This window comes from Neofelis nebulosa, chromosome 7 (assembly GCF_028018385.1).
Source record: "Neofelis nebulosa isolate mNeoNeb1 chromosome 7, mNeoNeb1.pri, whole genome shotgun sequence".
Classification (NCBI taxonomy): Eukaryota; Metazoa; Chordata; class Mammalia; order Carnivora; family Felidae; genus Neofelis; species Neofelis nebulosa.
The window spans coordinates 87,411,902-87,431,971 of NC_080788.1; the positions used below are offsets into that span (position 1 = coordinate 87,411,902).

Genomic DNA, 20,070 nt, shown 5'->3' on the forward strand with positions numbered 1-20,070 from the left:
TAGAAACCAGAACTCCACTACATAAATGTGATGCTGTCATTTCCCTGGTCAGAACACTCCAGTGGCTACCATCACAGTTTAGATGATATCTAAAATCCTTGCAGTGGACTACAAGGCCCAGTGTGATCTTTCAGAACTCTCACTGTCTCTCACTGTGTTCCGGGTACATTGTCCTTGATGCCGTTACTGTAGTACTTTCAGGGCCTTTGTGTTACTTTTTCTTCTGCTTAGTCTGCTTTCAAATATATACATATATAGCTTCTCTTCCTTTATTTGCATGTGCTGAAATGTCATTTATTTGAAAAGCTCTTTTCTGGCCACCCTTTCTAAATTAGTTTATTCTTTTCCCATCTGCCAAATCACTCTTTTTCTCTCTCACACACCCTTATTTTCCTTCAAAGCCTTTACTACTATCTGTTTATCTCTCTAAATCTATTTATTTTTGGGCCTTTTTTCTCTCTACTGTCTGTCTTTCTGTAATAGAATGTATACATCTCCAGAATGGTAATAACTCTTAGACCATTAGTCATATTACTTAAAATTGGATGGATGACTGTCACAGGAATTTGATAATATTTGATGAAAGATTAAATGAATGTGAGTGAGTGAATGAATGGATGGATGAATGTATTTCTCTTCCCATAGGATCACCTTCTTGGACATAGTTTTGACTTCAGCTTTGCCATTATATGTTCCATTTTATATTCTATTATGGAAAAGGTATAGGTGACTTATTCTCAGGGTTTGTTTCTTTTCTACCACTTATAATTTAAATAATACAAAAACAATTCTTGATTATGCATTAATCTATAACAAATGTTAGCAAAAACCAAATGCTTTGTGAACTAAAAGAATATTTCAAACATCTTTTCTAAGTTTATTTTGTGATTTGACAGTATAAATAAAATTTGGTTTAGTGACCTAGGTATTTAAGCCCCTTTTTGTCTAACATTGCAGTGATATTTTAAAAGTTAAATAAGATTTCAGGTAGAAATTATGCTTGAGAAATGACAATTTCAGGTAACATCAAAGCTTCCTATATAGTGCTGCACAAATCTAGATGATGCTATTTGTATTATAATCTATATAAATGGTGCTCCCTGGAGATATGCAGTGCTAAAGAGCACAGCTCTGCCCCTGTTTGCTTTTCCTTGGTCCCATTTTCTTTGCTTTTCTTCCACCGTGCTACTGAGATAAGTATTATCCTGAATTTGTTGATTATCATTTCCATGCTTGTTTTAATATTTTTACTAATTGTGTTTGTCCATAAATAATAGAGTTGTTTTGCCTTGCACCTCGCAATTTTTGCCACAATTTTATTTTTGAAATGTGTCTCTATGTCCATAGCTAATGGATTTTAAATGTTGTATCATATTCCATTTTAGTAATTTATTTATCCCTGCTCCTGTTATTGGACATTTGGGTTATTTCTAAGTTTTTGGTATAACATAATGCTACAATAAGCATTTTAATATATGTTTTCTTGTGCTCATGTGCAAGAATTTCTCTAGGCTGCATACCAAAAAGAAGAGTTCCAGGTTATAGGCTAGGCAAATCTTAAACTGTAATAAATATTGCCAAATTGCTCTTCAGATGGCTATAGAAATATGTACACCTGTCTGCAGTATACGTGTGAGTTACCTTTATTTCACAAGCTCCCAGTATTTGTTATTGTTTGACCTCTTTAATTTGTGTTTCTACAGGTAGGAAATATATCTCAATTTTGCAGTAGCTTTTAAAAATAATGGTTTTTCAAGTGATTAATTGACTTAATTAGTAAAATAAAATTAATTTTGCTTTTTACTTTTGCTAAAAGTGGCATTTTTTATTTTCTCTAATTAATTATGGATTATATATTTTGGTAGCTCTGGTTGAAGAAGTGTATTTTGCACAGAGGGAACGTGATGAAGCTATTATGTCTCGACTGCAGTTAGCCAATGAGGAGAGAGATGAAGCAATTGCACGAGTGAAGCATATGGAAATGTCTCTAAAAGTGTATGTATACATTTGAAACTATTTGTGACTTTTGGAGCATTTATAAAATGCATGCATTTTGTGGTAGTACATACTCAGAAAGTTACTGATTCTTATATGGTACACTAGTAAATTCAATATCCCCACAGTCTTTCTGAAACTTTTGACATGCTGTGTAGTAGTTTGCATGTCAGGAATAATAGTCACCAAAAAAAAAAAAAAAAAAAGAGAGAGAAGAAGAATGTACTCTGTACAATTACTTTCTTTACTTTCATAGTCTATTGTTGATATCCTTACTGGATCTTCCTTTGTGATGCCTCTTCCCTCTCTTATTATCGCTTTCTTGATTTATTTCAAATGTGTGGGTTTTTTCACTGCTCTCTGCTTAATATGCTCATTCCTATTCTTTACTAATTTTGACTTTATTAGGTGTGTCATAAACTTTAATGACACCTGAAATAAGGTGGAGCCTGAGAATTTACACTTTTTTCCAGTATTTATTTATTTTTATGAGAGAGAGAGAGAGAGACCGAAAGAGGGAGAGAGAGAGAGACAGAGAAGCCCAAGCAGGCTCTGCCTTGTCAGGAAAGAGCCCTTTGCAGGGCTCAAACTCATAAATCTTGATGTGAGATCATGACCTGAGCTGAAATCAAGAGTTGGATGCTTAACCCATTGAGCCACCCAGGTGCTCCTGAGAATCTACATTTTTAACAAGCACCAGGTGACTCTGACATAGGTAAATAATGGACCACACTTAGATAAACAATGTTCTAGAAATAAGTAATTTTCCAATTTTAATGTGACTTCAGTCACTTGGGAAATCTTGTTAAAATGCTCATTCTCATTCAGTAAGTCTGGAGTGGAACTTAAGATTCTGTTTTTCTTCAAGCTCCCTGATAATATAAATGATGCTACTTTAAAGAGTCAGAAGTAGGTAAAGGCCCTAGAGTATCTAGAAATATGTTACTTGTAAGATAGGTACAATGTAGTAATGTAATATTTTATGATGATACATCAATATACTTATTGAGTGTTTGCTCTGCCCAACACTGTGCTAGACTCCATGGAGGATTACAGTAAAGTACTAATTAAAACATTGTTCATTAGGGAGACAAAAAGTCATTAAATAATTAACATGACAGTGTTCAAGTTGTGATTAGGTAATGTGGTTTGTGTTTTGTTCAGATTAATCGCTTCATTTTTTTTTTTGAAGACTGATAGACACTCCTTAAAAGACATTAAACTCATTGAATAATAGACATAAACCAAAAAAAAAAAAAAATCATCTGAATTCCCCACTGCCTACTCCCAAATAGCTATTTTTATTAATAGAGAAGCATCATCCCAAACATTTCTCTTTACTTATATAGTTAAACACTATCCTCTACAAGAATGAGTGGTTGGTAGTTAAATGGATGTATACGTAGTATTAATTTGATAAAAATCAAATCATTCTTTACATTACTATTTTATTTGAGAGACAATATAATGTAAAGGTTAACAGCACAGATTCCAGATCCAGGCATTTGTATTTGAATCATGGCTTTTTTACTTCCTAGCTGTACAGCAGTGGACAAATTACTCAGAGTCTCTGGACTCAGTTTTTTTGTCAACAAAATGGGTAAATATTGCCTACTTTGTATAAGTTGTTATAAGAACTAAATGATTTAGTAAATATTGAAAAGTACCTGACTCATAGCTCGTGCTATGTGTTACTTGAATTTAGGAGTAATAATCAATTGAAGTGAAACTAAAGAAATTTTTGAACTTCATGCAAAGTTTTCTTTTTTTTTTAAATTTTTTAAAAAATGTTTATTTATTTTTGAGAGAGAGAGACAGACAGAGCCTGAGCGGGAGAGAGGCAGAGAGAGAGGGAGACACAGAATCTGAAACAGGCTCCAGGCTCCAAGCTCCAAGCTGTCAGCACAGAGCCTGATATGGGGCTCGAACTCATGAACTGAGAGATTATGACCTGAGCTGAAGTCAGTTGCTTAACCAACTGAGCCACCCAGGTGCCCCAAAGTTTTCTTACAATAAGATATATTAATTCCCCAAAGATCCTTCGGAATGTAAGAAAAGAGACTGAAAAACATTAAGGTATTGGAAGCATCAATTCTTCTTTTCAATTTTTTGAAACATGCAGTGATTAAACAATATCCTTTGACTTTCAGCTATGAAATAAGTTTTAAACTCTTTTTTTCTTTGTCTTTATAAATTCTAGTTTTAAAATATTTATGAAAGCTGTATTAGATTCGGTAGCCAAATTTCCTTTTATTTAATTTTGATTTTGTATTTAAAAGTATTGAATGATCATTACTACAACTTTTGTCATACATGATGTTTTTACACCTGATTTCTTTATTTTGGGGAATCCCTTGGTAACTGAATTTCACTGTCAGTTTTTTGAGGAAGGGCTAATAAGTACTTTATTCTTAGATTCAGTATGCTTCAGACTGGCTTTGTGTTACCCTTATATTCAAATTGGTTCTGAATAAAATTATTGGGTTAACTTTTTTTTTTTTTTTTTTTGACTCTATGCAATGTAAAAAAGTCCATCTTGTGACACTAGTTTGTCTAAAAAGAAGTCAGGTCACAGGTTTTTTTTCCTCACTTACTTTTGGCTTGTGTTTTTGTTTTGTTTGTTTGTTGTTTTTTCCTGCCTGGATACCTAAGGGATTCTTTGTTCTTGAAGTAGAACTTAATCATGATGTTTGTGTTGATTGTTCTTTAATAACATTTTGGAGACCCACAGCCTCTCTAGGAACTATTTGATTCTTCTTTTAGTTCATGGAAATTTTAGATTTGTGAATTTTGTATTCTATTTGTTAGGTTGTTTTAGAGATTATAGTTATTCTTGTAATGGGGCATTTTTGTCTTTATGTATTATCTGTTCAATAATTATTTGTATCCCTCTTTTTTTCTCTGTATTCACTGTGATAATCTCACAATTTTTCTTTATATTAGTAGTTCCAATTGTCACTATTCCTATCCCTGTGTTTTATAGTTCATTTATTAAATTTTTACTTATTTGTTTGTTTGGTTATGGTTCTCAGTACGTTTCCTTAAGTTTTCAACTTCCCTTTTCATTCACTTTATGTTTTGGCATTTTCTCCATGAACTTTATTTTATCGAATTCATGTTCTTATGTTCTTTTAAAATACCAACCATTGGAGGTTCCTGGTGGCTCTGTTGGTTAAGCATCCCACTCTTGATTTTGGCTCAGGTCTTGATCTCATGGTCATGGGATCAAGCCTTATGTCAGACTCTGTGCTGAGCCTGGAGCCTGCTTGAGATTTTTGTCTCCCTCTCCTTCTGCCCCTCCCCACCTATCAAAATAAACATTTAAAAATAAATAAATAAATAATAAAATACCAACCATTGGCAGGAAGATTTTCTTTCTCTTGGTTTATGTTATTTTTTATATTATGATCTTTTTTAATTTCATTTATTCGTTTTGAGAGAGAGTATGAGTGGGGGTGGGGCAGAGAGAGAGAGAGAGAGGGAGGGAAAGAATCCCAAGCAGGCTCCACACTCTCTGTGTAGAGCTCGATCTCATGAACCGTGAGATCATGACGTGAGCAGAGATCAAGAGTTAGACACTAAGCCACCTGAGTTACCCTGGTGCCTGTTATGATCCTTTTTTCTTATGTATTTGTAGTGTATATTTAGAATTGCCATGTCATTTCTCTTCATCTTGCTCATGCATACATTGTCAAGAACTTTTCTTTGTTCTGATATAGTGCAAGTGAATTTTCCTTCATAAACATTTCACATTGTTTGAAATCTATTTGTCTTCTCCTCAGAGCTACAGTTTCTTGGCAAGGTACTGCTTTTTGGCCACCTGTCTATATAGCCCTCTGGCAACGTGGTAGGCGGAATAGAGATTGGGAAGATCTCCCTGGGGATGTATACCCTTTTATTGGAGGTTCTGTTCTCTGCTTATGGGATTTCGTTTGGTGTGTTGCAGTATACCAAGGGTTCATTCTGCCTGGTTTTGTGTAAATCCTGATTCCATGGAGTATTACTTTGAAGCTTTTATTTGTTCTACCAGTGTAGTAGAAAGTGGCAGCCCTTGTGCTTCTTGCTTCCTTTGTAAAGATTCTTCAGTAACACAGGCTTCTATTCAGGAAGGATTTTACTTTTCTCTGGGCTGTCTAATCAACTCATTGGTCTCTTAGGTTATTTCCAAGTTGTGTATTAGTGGAAGTCTCAGGATTTGGTGAGCTCACTCCTTTTCTCCATACCTGTTTTTATGTGTAAAAGGAAAAGTTAGGTCTATTTGACCAAAATCATCATTTCTCTACCCTGCTTTAAAAAATTACTTTGTGATAGTCCCTGGGTGGTTCTGTCTGTTAAGCATCTGACTCTTGATTTCAGCTCAGGTCATGATCTCATGGTTCATGAGATTGAGCCACATGATGGGCTCTGGACTGACAGCATGGAGCCTGCTTGGGATTCTCTCTCTTTCTGTCTCTGAAAATAAATAAACTTTAAAATAAAATCTTAAAAAATTACTATGTGACGTCCTACTTTCTTTACTGTTTGATTAATTTTTTTTTCTGTCATGTGGTTATATGATGGGATAAACAGATGTCTGTTCAGATTTTACTACACTAACTTTACTGATCTTCTTTTTTATCTTATCCCAACAGACCTCTTATTTTAGAGTACTTTTTTAAAAAATTTTTCTCAATGTTTATTTATTTTTGAGAGACACAGAAAGACAGTGTGCAAGTGGGAGAGGGGCTGAGAGAGGGAGATAGAATCCGAAGCAGGCTCCAGGCTCGGAGCTGTCAGCACAGAGGCTGATACGGGGCTTGAACTCCAAAACCATTTGATCGTGACCTGAGCTGAAGTTGGATGCTTAACCAACTGAGCCACCCAGGTGCCCCTAGAATACTTTTTAGATTTATAGAAAAGTTGCAAAGATAGTACAGGGAGTTTCCATTAACCATCATCCAGTTTCCTTTATTGTTAACAGCTTACATTATTATGGTACATATGTCACAGGGGAGAAAGCAACATTGTTACATAATTATTAACTAAACTCCAGACTTTATTTAGATTTTACTAATTTTTCTCATGTCCTTTTTATGTTCCAAGTTCCCATATCCAAGATCCCATATACATTTAGTTGGTATGACTCCTTTGCCTACTCTAATCACATTTCCTCAGACTTCCCTTGTTTTGTTTTTGATGATTTGACAGTTTTCAGGACTATTGTTCAGGCATTTTATAGAATGTTACTCAGTTTGGGTTTTTTGAATTTTTTCTCATGATTAGACTAAAGTATTGTCTTTTGGGGGGACAAAGAGTACAAGACTGAAGTGCCATTCTCATCATATTATTTCAAAATTATGCTATCAACATGATTTAACACCAGTCATGTTAATCTTGATCACCTAGTGTAGGTAGTGTTTGCCATGTTTCTCCACTGTAAAGTTACTTACCAACATTCTTCTTTCATATTCTTTGAAGCAGATTACTGAAGTGTGGCCCGTACTCAGGTGGTTGTAAGAGATGTGGGCTGAGAGGTTAATTGAGCTCTACTTTCTTTAGGGATACTATCTACATAAATTATTTATAATTTTTCAGTACAGGAGATTTATCTCTTCCCCCTCATCTATTTGTTTGTTTATGTTAGTATAGACTCATTGATACTTCTTTAATACTTTGGGTTATAATCTAATACTGTGTTGTTTAAAGTATTCCAGCTTGGCCATTGGCAACTCTTCCAGTTGGCCTCTATATCCCTTTGACATGTCCCCATCCTTTTGATTTTTAAACACTTTTCCTAATCTCTGGCACCTCAAGATGCCTCTCAGTTATGTCTTCTAGAGATGTATAGGGATGTGCCCCATCCCTAGAATTAGCCATTCTTCCGAGGGGCCTTATTCCTTTTATTGGAAAATGGTATTAGAAACCAAGATCTGGATGCTGGATGTGCTCATTGTTATTGGGTCTGACTACTTCTAGGCCCAGTAAACAGAAAGAGCTAGGATATATATGTATGTATACTAACTGATATATATACACATATCTGAAATTATTTATGTATCCATCTGTATCTTTATTAAGCTAAATCTAAATTCATACTGACTTCTCTTATTCTAATCCAGTACCACATAGTTCACTCTGGCTTTCTCCTTTTTCTTATGTGTAATTTCCTCTCCAACAATAGGAAACCTGGTTTCCATCCTCCACTCTCCATTTCCTTATTTGTTCTACCCCTGTATATGTTGTAACTCTTTCAGTATCATTAACCCATACCCCTATGAGAAACAACTTTACCTACCAGAGGGCACTGTTTATGTATAGTTCCTTTAGCCTTTAATCTGACAGGTTTCAGTCAAAGTACCAAGTTACTTGGGTTGGCTCTTCTTTTTTCCCCTCTACACCCTTAGGTGAGGTTATGTAAGATAGTCAGGCTTTTTTTCATAGTCTGCATACTATGCTAGGATCCTCTTACATCCTGGTGATTTTTTTTTCTAATTACTGGCACTTTTGAATTACATTGCTTTTAGCATTTGCATACAGGTTTTGCGTGGACATATGCTTTCAAATTAGTTGGTCAAACCTAGTAATGTAATTGCTGGAGCAGATGTTAAATCTTTGTTAACTTTAGAAGAAACTTCCAAGCTCTCTTCCAGGGTGGCTGTGTTATACCATTTTGCATTCCCATCAGCAGTGAATGTTTCTTTGTTATCTTAATGTTGTATTTAGCAAAACATAATTTTTAAATTGTGATGAAATTCAATTTATTGATTTTTTTTTTTCCTTTCATGGATTGTACTTTTGGTATTGAACATAAAACTCATTGCCCTATATAAGGTCACACAGCTTTTTTGAGATCCTTTGTTTTCTTCTAGAAGCTATAAATTTCATGTTTTACATTTAGATCTGTGATTTATTTTAAGTTAATTTTTGTGTGAGAGATGTGGTACTTGTGGAGGTGTTTAGGTTTTTTTTGCTGTTGTTTTTTGGGTTTTTTTTTTTGGCATATGGACATTCATTTTTCCAGCACCATTTGTTGAAAATGCCATCATTTCTCTGAAATTTTCTTGGCACTTTGTCAAAAACTCAGTTTACTCTATTAGTGTGGGTTAATTTCTGGACTTTATTTTCTCTTCCATTGATTTAAGCAATCTATCCCTTTGCCAATACCACGTAGTCTTTATTATTGAATCTTTATTGTGTCTGAAATCAGATAATATTAACCTTCTAATTTTTCTCTTTTATTACAGAATTGTTTTTTGGCTATTCTAGTACCTTTGTTTTTCCATTTCCCTTTTAAAATCAGTTTGTTTATATCTATAAAAACACTTGCAGGACCAAATGTTTTTACACACAACTTTTCAAAGTAGATACCTTTCTTATTTCAGTAATACTCTTATAATAACTTCAGAACTCTTTGGGGATTTGCAAGTACTATTTCATTCAGCTTATCAACTGCTGCACAGTACTGTATTTACTTGTAATTCGTAACTGTAGATCTTATTATGTAGGTTCATTACCAATTTTATTGATGAAATTTGCTTCTAAATAGATTTTGTTTTTTTTCAAAAATGAAAATCATACCCCAAAAGGTAACAAATCAGTTTTTTATATACAACGTCACAATTCCTCAAGGTAGGTGACGTTTGTGCTTTATAGGTGAAAAAATTCTGACTGGTTGATGACTTGCCCAAAGAGTCAAAGTCAGTTACACATTGTAGGACTTGTCTATCTCAGATTTACACAGGCAACTCAAACTTAGCACATCTCAAATGGAATTTTATTCATTTTTAAAACCTTATTCTCCCTTAATCCCCTGCCCTGACCAGTGGCACAAACATCTGCCCACATATCCAAATCAAAACTTCTTCCTCAGAGCCTCTGTTAATTTGGTCTTTCAGTTTTGTTCATTTTCTCTCTTTAATTTATGGATCTTAATTGAGCCTATTTTTCTTCCCTATTTTTTTTTTTACCTTTCTTTGTCTACTTTAATTTGTATATATATTTTTATTATAATACATTGAAATTAGGATTCTTTGAGGCAGAGCCTTTTTCATTTTATTCTTTGTAGCATTTGTATTAGAAGGCAAAAAGTAAAACACTCAATCCCAAGCCTTTTCTTTTAATTATTTAGTCCATTCAGTAAATATTTATTGAATATGTACTATGTGTCAGGTTGCTCAGAACACAGCATTATGGTTCTAGTTTAGTTGAGAAGATAGACATTAAATAAATAACTTCATAAATACTTAAAATATTAATTGGTATGAATAATTGTTGGTTCTTAGGCACAGTTTGTAGTCAGCTCCTATAGTATCATAGTCCAAGAAAAATCATACATAAGAAGGAAGTACAACAACAACAAAAGAATAGTATGTCAGCATAGTTTTAAGTGTCACTGTGGATGTTCCTTTCTACTCAATTGAGGGCTGTAGTTCTGAACTTTAAAAATGTTTTTTTTAAATGTTTATTTATTTTTGAGACAGAGAGAGACAGAGCATGAATGGGGGAGGGGCAGAGAGAGAGGGAGACACAGAATCGGAAGCAGGCTCCAGGCTCTGAGCCATCAGCCCAGAGCCTGACGCGGGGCTCGAACTCACAAACCGTGAGATCGTGACCTGAGCTGAAGTCGGATGCTCAACCAACTGAGCCACCCAGGCGCCCCTGTAGTTCTGAACTTTAAAACGTGCCTTTTATTTATTTTATTTTATTTTTTAATGTTTATTTTTGAGAGAGGAGGAAGAGATTAAGAGATAGAAACGGGCAGAGAGATAGGGGGACCCAGAAGCAGGCTCCAGGCTCTGAGCTGTCAGCACAGAGCCTGATGCAGGGTGAACTCATGAGCTGTGAGATCATGACCTGAGCTGAGGACAGATGCTCAACTGATTGAGCCACCCAGGCACCCCTCAATAGTGCATTTTAGATGGAATCCTTATTAAGGTAAAATCAATTTATAATTGAGCTTTGCTTGACTGAAAGGCATATTTGGAGGCAGTGAGTTATAGGTTGAAATAATATACATTATTTCACATCTCTTTTTGTTTTAACTCCTTATTTCTTGCTTCCTGTAGTCTTCAAATTCCTTGTCTTTTCTCTTTCATCTTTGCCAGTTTTGATCTACTTCTATCTTTCTGTGATGTCTGTCTTGGCTTATATTCTGCCACTTTTGCTTTCCCCTGCCCTGAATCTTCAGTGTTTTTTTCTTTTTCACTTTTATCCAAAACTAGGAAAAAAGTAAAAAGGATTCAAGTTAAAATGACTAAAATTTATATACTAATATAGACATGTTTGTGTATGTATATTCCAACTTTTGAGATCATGATATTGTGTTCAGTCTCTTCAGGGTATTTTTTTTTTTTTTAACATATTAAGGTGGCCCTGTGTAAAAATGAGAGAGAATAAAAACAAATTCCGAGGTTTTTGATTAGCTGATCACTAGTTCTTTTTATCATTTGAGGTTAAAGTTTAGCTGCTTCCCACTGAACAAGGTGAATGACTATAGGTTCAGAAGACATGATATTGACTGATCTAGGGATAAATCAAGAAATGTGACATTTCATGTAGGGGTCTTTTTACTTAGAGTGCAAGGGTGTCAGTCAGAATATGCACTGTATAGGAAATCAATTGAAACTTGAGCCCATGGACATTTACTTCAGCAAAATTCTTACTAATTATCATGACTATGTCTAGTTAGACTGTTGTAAGCATAATTTAGTTTCCAAAAGGTTGAGATTCTTTTGTATAATTGTAAATCTCCTGTTAATGATAAATAGTTTGTCAGCTGTATTTTATATAAAATCAACTATTACTTTCAGTCTTTATTAAACCAGTAAAGCTTTATATGTTATATATACTGCTAGTAAACCTTAAACCTCTGACAAGTAATTTTATATAGAAAATAGAAAGCCTGGTTTACCTGTTTCAAATTGTCTTCTTTTTTCTAAAAAGTAATTTTAGTAGTTTTCTAAAAGGTAGTCTAATATTTATGTTTTCTTAAGTAATACAGTAAGTGATATGAGACTGAATTTTATTTTCTGAAATCCATTCTTTTTGGTGGTTAGTTTTCAAATGGATATTGAATGATCCAGCTGAGAAAAATATGTCATAGTTGGCACTTACAGTTTTAACATCAAAGGTCTGGTCTCATTTTTCAGTGCTCTACATCAGGGATGAGCAAATTAAGGACCTATGGTGCACATCCATCCTTTCAGTTGGTTTTGTAAATAAAGTTTTATTGGAGTACAGCCACACCTGTTCATTTACATATTATCTTTGGATGCTTTGTCTACATAGGTAGCATTTAGTAGCTGCAGCACAGAACATGCAGCGAAGTCTAAAATACCATGTGACTCTTTACAGAAAGTTTGCAGATCTCTGCTGTAAGTAATCTAGTTGAGATTAAATTTTGATGTAGTTAATCTTTGATATCTGTGACAAGTACTTCCTGAAACTTTTAAAGAAATACAAACAGAGAAATATAAATATTAGCCTTTTCACTTTCCAGCCTCATGTTTATATTGAAAGTTACTTGTCTGTATGTAATTTTTCAAATCACAAATTAACCCTTTGCTCATTTTTGTTAAAGTTTTAGTTTTCTCTCTTAGTGGTCTCTTTAGTGACCGTTTATCACTGTACTTACAAAGGATAATCATAGAGCAAAATTGAGGATAATTAAAGGATAATAATAAAGCAAAATTGAGATCCAAATAAATGCTAAGTGGTTGACTAAGCCTCATGCCCTGCGTGTCAGACCTGGCACACTTAAACCAAAACATGATTCAGATTCGCTCATCAGCAAAATGATAAATCACTATACATTATGTACTTCTAAGGGCAGTCACATGCATTATTTATAGTTGTAATGCTAAATTAATGTGGAAAGGACTTGGTATAGGCTTTGATCAGAAAATTTTATTTTTTAAAAATTTTAATTAACAAGGAAATTTAATATTTGACTAAATACAACTATCTTAACCGTATTCTCTAGAAAGATGTTAATTTAAAACATTCAGACTCTTCATTTGTCTCTCTTTAAAGTAATAATTTTCAGTGCCTGAAAAAAAAGCTTACAGGTATCACATAGACATTCCATACACTTTGTTGCGTTAATTATTTTGAACATACAAGTTAGGTAACCTGCCTACACTGTTGTTTTCTTCCTAATCATATGTAGTTCTTTGGAACAAAAGAAGGGTATTTATAACCTTGGGATCTAAATTTTGGTTTTTTGTAAGAGCTTCCAGTAATCTAGTAATATAAATGTTTAATTTTCACGTATCTTTTCACATTTTAAATTATTGAGTTTAATAAATTAATTAGGAAATTTATAAGGATTTAAGTTGAATCTTCTTTGAAAACTGCTATAAATAGCACTTAGCCTGATTTCATCTAAAAAGAACAATATTAAGGTAAATGTTTCTCACTACATATGGTTTCCTTAAAAATGATACTTAGCCAACCAATAACTGATGGTTAAATGCCTTTCTGATGCTCTTACATGATCATAAAAAAGTGTAAGAATTTTGTTACCTTACACTTTTTACTATGTTCTTTAATTGAGTAAAAAAAGATTATTGTCTTCAGAGTTTATGTAGAACCAGCTTTTATGAAGCAGGATATTTGAAAACTGTTGAGTTATTTTGGGAGAAAAAAAATAAAAGGTGAAAGTATTTGTCTTTACTGAAATGTGAATCCAAGTGGACATTACTCCTTTGAGACCCATTAACTATATATAATTCAAAATTACTATACCATACCATCCTTTTAACTTATACTATTTAAATGTGTGTAGAAATAGTTTTTTGATATATGTTTATTTTTTTCCTGTAAAAAATGCAATGTTCTAAATATCTCTCCATGAATGTAGCAGTAGCAGTTTCATTGAACTCTGAAGTTTGGGACAATTTTGTAATAAATTTGTTAAGTTTCTGTATTATCTTTTCCAAGTATGCTTTTCTTTGGTGGTAAATGTTAAATCATAGGAGCCTAGAAATAGGGGAGGGAGGATATGCAAAATCAGGAACTTCTATATCTAAACTTTTTAATACAATTTTAAAATAATTGAGCCATTTCTAAAATCTACATCATTTTACTAATACTTATTACTAGTTTTCGTTAATTTACCCAATTTAATGGTTGCCTAAATTATATTATAGACATTTTCTAAAACATGTCATTTAGAGCTTCTTTCTTTGCGTTTCCTGCATTTGTTCAGTTTATTAACATCAAAAAACATTTCAGGAAGCACCATGACTCTTCTAATACAAAACACATTTATGAGAGGAACCAATTTACTTTCTTAGTCTTTAAATTCAGTAATTCTATATATGTAATGAAAAAGAGAAAATAACATTAGTCATCTAAAACTGTGGTCCAGTTTTGGTCAGCCTTTCTATATATTTGTTTCAACAAATAGGTAGCACAAGAGATTTTCAGGTCAAATTTAGTGGCAATTATTTGTCTTTGCTTTTTGGGGAACATAGTTAAACTTTGCAATAAAAATACTTGCCTTGCTTTATTTGTGAGGAAGTCCAAAAAACAGAGGAAATACAATTTTTGGTAAGAATTGAAAGTCCAGGAATAAATATAATGATGAGAAGTAGTGCTTCTATCACTAGGGAACTTTCCTCATCTAAGCACATATGAACAATTGATCCTTGTAGTCATATATAGCAGTAAACATTAATAACTTAACAGTCTGAAGTCAGCGCAGAAGATATGGAGCATTATTGAAAGATGGAGTCGAGCAGGTGGCACTTTAATATGTTCAGTGTCATGGTTGACTCTAAAGACTAGTCGAATGAAATTACTTGAGGTTCTAAAGATTTAAAAAGCGAACTCATTTTGCTGCACTAAGGAAATGCTACTGATCAGGCTTTCTGTGTCCCTTTTTTCTAGGCTAGAAAATATTAACCCTGAAGAAAATGACATGGTAAGCCATTCTCTGAGGAGATTTCTTGATGTCAGTCTTATATCTTAGAGGCTTAAGTTCAATTGAGTGGGTTTCAAGAACTAAGATGTGGGAAAAAGAAGAATTGACACACTAATAATGTACATCTTTGCTGCAATATGAAAATTCAATAACTTCACTCAGTCAATTTACAATTCACATGTGCCTATTAATTAAAACCCTATATTAAATAAAATATATTAAAACTTCATGTCTGACTAACATATAATGGTGTTGGTAGACATTACAGGAATTACTGAACAGAATAAACAATGCAGACACAGGGATAGCTATTCAGAAGAATGGAGCTGTAATTGTGGATAGAATCTACAAGACCAAGGAATGTAAAAAGAGAATAACAGCAGAAGAAATGAATGCAGTGATAGAAGAACGGGATGCTGCTTTGTCTCAGGTAACTGCATATATCTGTAAAAGCATTTTCCCCTCCCTCTTTACCATTAAAAAGCAACATTTCCCCACATATTCTTAATTCAAATTATTTTTTAGCACATAATTAGTACCGTGATGATTAGATATGTTAAAATAGTCACAAATTTTGTTCCACCATTCTCCAAGTACATGCATCCACATTTCTTAATAAGATTGCCACAAAATTTTAGTTATATTCCAAAAAAAAAAGAATTTAGTTATATTCTTTAATGTAATCACTTTTATATGAGACTTCTTACTTGAGTCGCAGTTTTGTGAGGGCTGAGATTATGTCTTTATTACTGTTTTATTCCCAGTGCCTAATTCAGTGCCTTTTAGTAAACACTGATAAATGAATCAAATTATTAGTGTATTCTTTTCTGAACATGACTTATACCTTCCTGCTCTAACGAAACCTGATTACCTCCCTGAGGATACTGCTTCTACTGCAGTCCTCTCCAGTAGTGATTGTATTCCCTCCCACAGCAGTTATACCAGTGTGCTTGGAGGCTTGTTCCCCATTAGTGTTCACTGTTCCTTTTTCATCTCTAAACACCTCTAGCTTTGAAACTCATGCATCAGATTGTACCACCCAGTAGGCACTCCTGTTGCAGTAATTTACACATGCCTGTGTTGCTTCCCTCATTCCTTGAATGTCTTAGGATCTATTTCAATGTCTTTTTCTTCAGCCCACTCCTGTCTTAATTCTTGGTGATTTAAATGTCTTTGCAGATGATCCTTTCGCTGTTCTGGCCTCTCATCTTCTTGGATTTGTCTCCTCTCTTCATCATGTATTCTGCTCTATTTCTGTCATACTGACCACCACTTACTATCTGTCCAGCTCCCTTACTCTACAACCCTGACTCTAGCAGATTTTCAGCTCCACTGGCACCTGTTTCTGTTGACTTGACCACTTATTCTCCTGTCCTTCAAGCCTCTCATGTTCCCACTTCCCAATTCATCTAGCTTAGATTCCACGGCTCACCTAATTATCACCAATTTGCTTATAAGATAACCTCAGTTCCTTTGGTTCATTGTCCTCACCAAACAAAGCCTAAGCCTTAAAAAATTTAACTTTCTCCCTGTTCTACACTGTCATAGTTTTATATGGCAGGAGAATGTCACACAGATTTGCCTTAATCCTTAAATTCATGACCTTTGTCTTTAAGTAGGCCCTTGGTGTTGCCTCGCATTTTTCTTGCCTTTTGTTGGTCCGTTCACTCTCCACTGTAAAGGACTTTTTTATCTCCTTTCTTTCTCCTCAGATATCCAACCTCACCTTTCCAATATAAAAAGGAACTTCTGCTTGTCTCCACCATTTCATCCACCAGCCTACCTGCATTTGTTCCCATATACTCTGCCTTTTATTTCTTAGTACATACCCCTGTTTCAGGATAACCTATTTCTATACTAGTTCTCATCTTTTCTTGCTTGCTTAAGGTTATCACTTAATCAATTGGCCCTTTTGTCTCCTACTTCATAAAATGTTTCCTATCAATTAATTTCTATCATTATCTAAAATGCTTTACTATCTTCCATGGAGGCTGGGTGGAAGTTTTGATAAGTCTTGATCTACTTGTGGTTCAGCTCTGTGCTTTTGGTGAGGTTTCCGAAACAGAGCCGAGTATTCAGTGGACCCTACTCTTGGTAAATCACATATTCTAGTATTTATCTCTTCACATTGTGAGACTGTGGAAAACTCCATTATGGTTTTCAGAGGTTTTAGAGCCTTAACTTTTTAATTTCAAGCCCTGTACAGGTTTGGGATTTATCAAATGATTTGAGGTAGAAACAAGTCTCAAATCTCCAATTTTGTCACTTCTGCCCTGCACAACTACCAAAAGCTTAGATGAATTCTCTGTCCTCCAACAGAAGCCCTCTTTGTAATCAGAGCCTGACTTCCCAGCCCCTTGCCCAGGTCTGGAATCTTTAAAACTCAGGGCAAAAAATGACTGCAGATCTTCAAATCGCCCTTTTTCAGAATCTTAGTCAGTCAACTCATTGTTGTAGCAGCAGCCTTCTCATGTCTTTAAGCTGGGTTTTTAAATTTAATCTGGCTTTTCCTGTTTGGGGCTGGCACATTGTTCAGTCACAAAGGATTTCATTCTATGTAGATGTAGAGACCTGACATTTATCTTCACATTAGATTTGGAAAAAGTCCTTAAACTTTTTAAATGAGCAACTGTTTTTACCATTTTGTGTCCTACCAACTGTATGCAATCTTTTTTTTTTTTTTTTTTTTTTTTTAATTTTTTTTTTTTAATGTTTTTTTTTTAATTTATTTTTGGGACAGAGAGAGACAGAGCATGAACGGGGGAGGGGCAGAGAGAGAGGGAGACACAGAATCGGAAACAGGCTCCAGGCTCCGAGCCATCAGCCCAGAGCCTGACGCGGGGCTCGAACTCACGGACCGCGAGATCGTGACCTGGCTGAAGTCGGACGCTTAACCGACTGCGCCACCCAGGCGCCCCAACTGTATGCAATCTTGAATCATTCAAGATTGTTGAAAGAAGCCAAAACTGTTTATAGTGCTTAGAAACAATTATAGCGTGAATTCAAACATTTTATTTTTTTATCATTTATTTTCTTAACTAAAAACATACACATAGAGCATAATTAAATGTGGACTGCCAACCATTCCTTCATGATACATAAAGATAAATCAACCTTTGGCAATATTTACCAATATGTTCTTTATTTATAAATATATATTATCCATCATTGCAATATATTATTTGTCTACTGCATGTATTTATTACGTTTTATGAAGAACGACTTGTTTTTTTTTAATTCTTTTAATTTGCATAGTTTTCAGGCTTTCTGGCCCAAATAGTATTCATTTTAGTTTTTATGTCATAATCATTATAAAAATGAACTTTTGAACTACTATTCTAGTTCTGAATGGAAACTTTTTTCCTTAATTTTTTAAAATAAACTTTTTATTTTGGCATAGTTTTAAATTTGCAGGAATGTTTCTAGGTTAGCGCAGTATAAGGGTGCACCTGGGTGGCTCAGGTGGTTAAGTATTCAACTCTTGATTTCGGCTCGGGTCATGATTTCACGGCTTGTGAGTTTGAGCCCGTGTCTGGCTCTGACACACTGACAGCATGGAGCCTGCTTGGGATTCTCCCTCTCCTCCTCTCTCTGCCCCTCCTCTGCTTCCTCCCTCTCCCTCTCCCTCTCTCCCTCCCTCAAAATAAATTAAAAAAAAATTTTTTTTAATTAAAAAAGATATTACAGTATAGAGTTCCCATATATCTTTCACCAGTTTTGGTTTTGCCCTGCTTTTGCCATTGCTCATTACTGTGGTAAGTTTATCAAAATTAAGAAACCCACATTGGTAGATTACTATGAACCCCAGACATTATTCAGATTTTATCAGGTTTTCATTAAAGCCCTTCTGTTCCAAGATTCAATCCAGGATACCACATTGCATTTAGTTGTCACATCTCTCCAGTCTCCTCTGGTCTATAACAGCTTATTATTCCTTTTTTTTTTTTTTAAAGACCTTGACAGTTTTGAGAATACTAGCCAGATACTTTGTGGAATATCTCTGAATTTAGGTTTGTCTGATGTTTTCCCTATGATTAGACTGAGATTTTGAGTTTTTGGAAAGAATTCCACCAAAATTAGACCTTAATTTTAGAGTTGTTATTTAGCATCAACTGTTTTCTGATTATACAATATCTTCTCTGAAGTCCCAGGATTACCTTAGTCCCATTCTATGTAGCTATTGGAGACCTTCAGATTTAGTGAGAATTTCTTGATTTTGATACAGTTTAACTTAACTTTGTTTTTCAAATCAACTTAAAATCATTTATTTACTTGAACTGGCCTTATTAAAATCTTATCTTTTTCAGATGAATCCTAATATTCTTATTTACTCAAATTCTTTTCCCACAACTTTTCTATCTCAAGCTGAAAACTGAGAGCCTTAAGATCTTTTATAGGATGAATTAAAATTTTTAAAATTAGCATTTGTTTGATTAAGGAATTGACTTACCCAACAGTCTTTCATTCTTTCTAATCATTTTTTGGTCCATTAATGCTCATATAGTTTATTTAAATTACTGAAATACCTGGAATTAAGGGATAAAGCAAGAAACTTCCAATTCTTCACTAGCTTTTCTAGAATCTTAAATTTCCTACATCTCTAGAAGCTATCTAGTTAAGCTACTCACTAAATTAAGGAATCTTATGTATGACTAATTTTCATTTTAGCTTGTTATTCATTTCCTCTTAATGTCTTGCTATTGGTACTCCTATTGGCTGCAAGCATTTGACTCAAATATTTTTGAGTATCTATATGACCATTTATGTCCAAAATCATACAGGCCAGTCTTGAGGCACAGTTGGATCCAGGCCAAACACCAATAAGTAACAGAGGAATAGAACTGGCCAGGATTGGCAGTTCGGTAACTTTGAAGCCTGGCCTTATTACAAGCTACAGTAATTCAAATAACCATTTGTATTAGTTTGGGTTCCCCAGAAAAACAGAACCAACAGGATATATATAAAGAAATTTACTGTAAGGAATTATTGGCTTAGGCGATTGTGGAGGTTGAGAAGTTCAAGATTTTCAGTCAGCAAGCTAGATACCCAGGAGAACCAGTGGTGTAGTTCCAGTCTGAGTCTGAAGGCCTGAGAACCAGGAGAACCAATGATGTAAGTTCTAGTCCAAGTCCAAGTCTAAAAGCAAGAGAAGACCAATATCCTAGTTTAAA

The 20,070-nt window shown here is 34.2% G+C and overlaps 1 protein-coding gene across 4 annotated transcripts in view; it reads left to right on the plus strand.

Annotated features, from left to right (window-relative positions):
• The window catches only part of MIPOL1 (mirror-image polydactyly 1), a 316,534-nt gene that overhangs the window by 90,151 nt on the left and 206,313 nt on the right, over window positions 1-20,070 (plus strand). For all 4 annotated transcript variants that reach the window (XM_058738871.1, XM_058738870.1, XM_058738872.1 and 1 more), the window contains 3 exons: window positions 1,866-1,995; window positions 14,866-14,899; window positions 15,159-15,329. In XM_058738871.1, coding sequence (XP_058594854.1) covers window positions 1,866-1,995; window positions 14,866-14,899; window positions 15,159-15,329 — 335 coding nt within the window. The remainder of the gene's footprint in view (window positions 1-1,865; window positions 1,996-14,865; window positions 14,900-15,158; window positions 15,330-20,070) is intronic.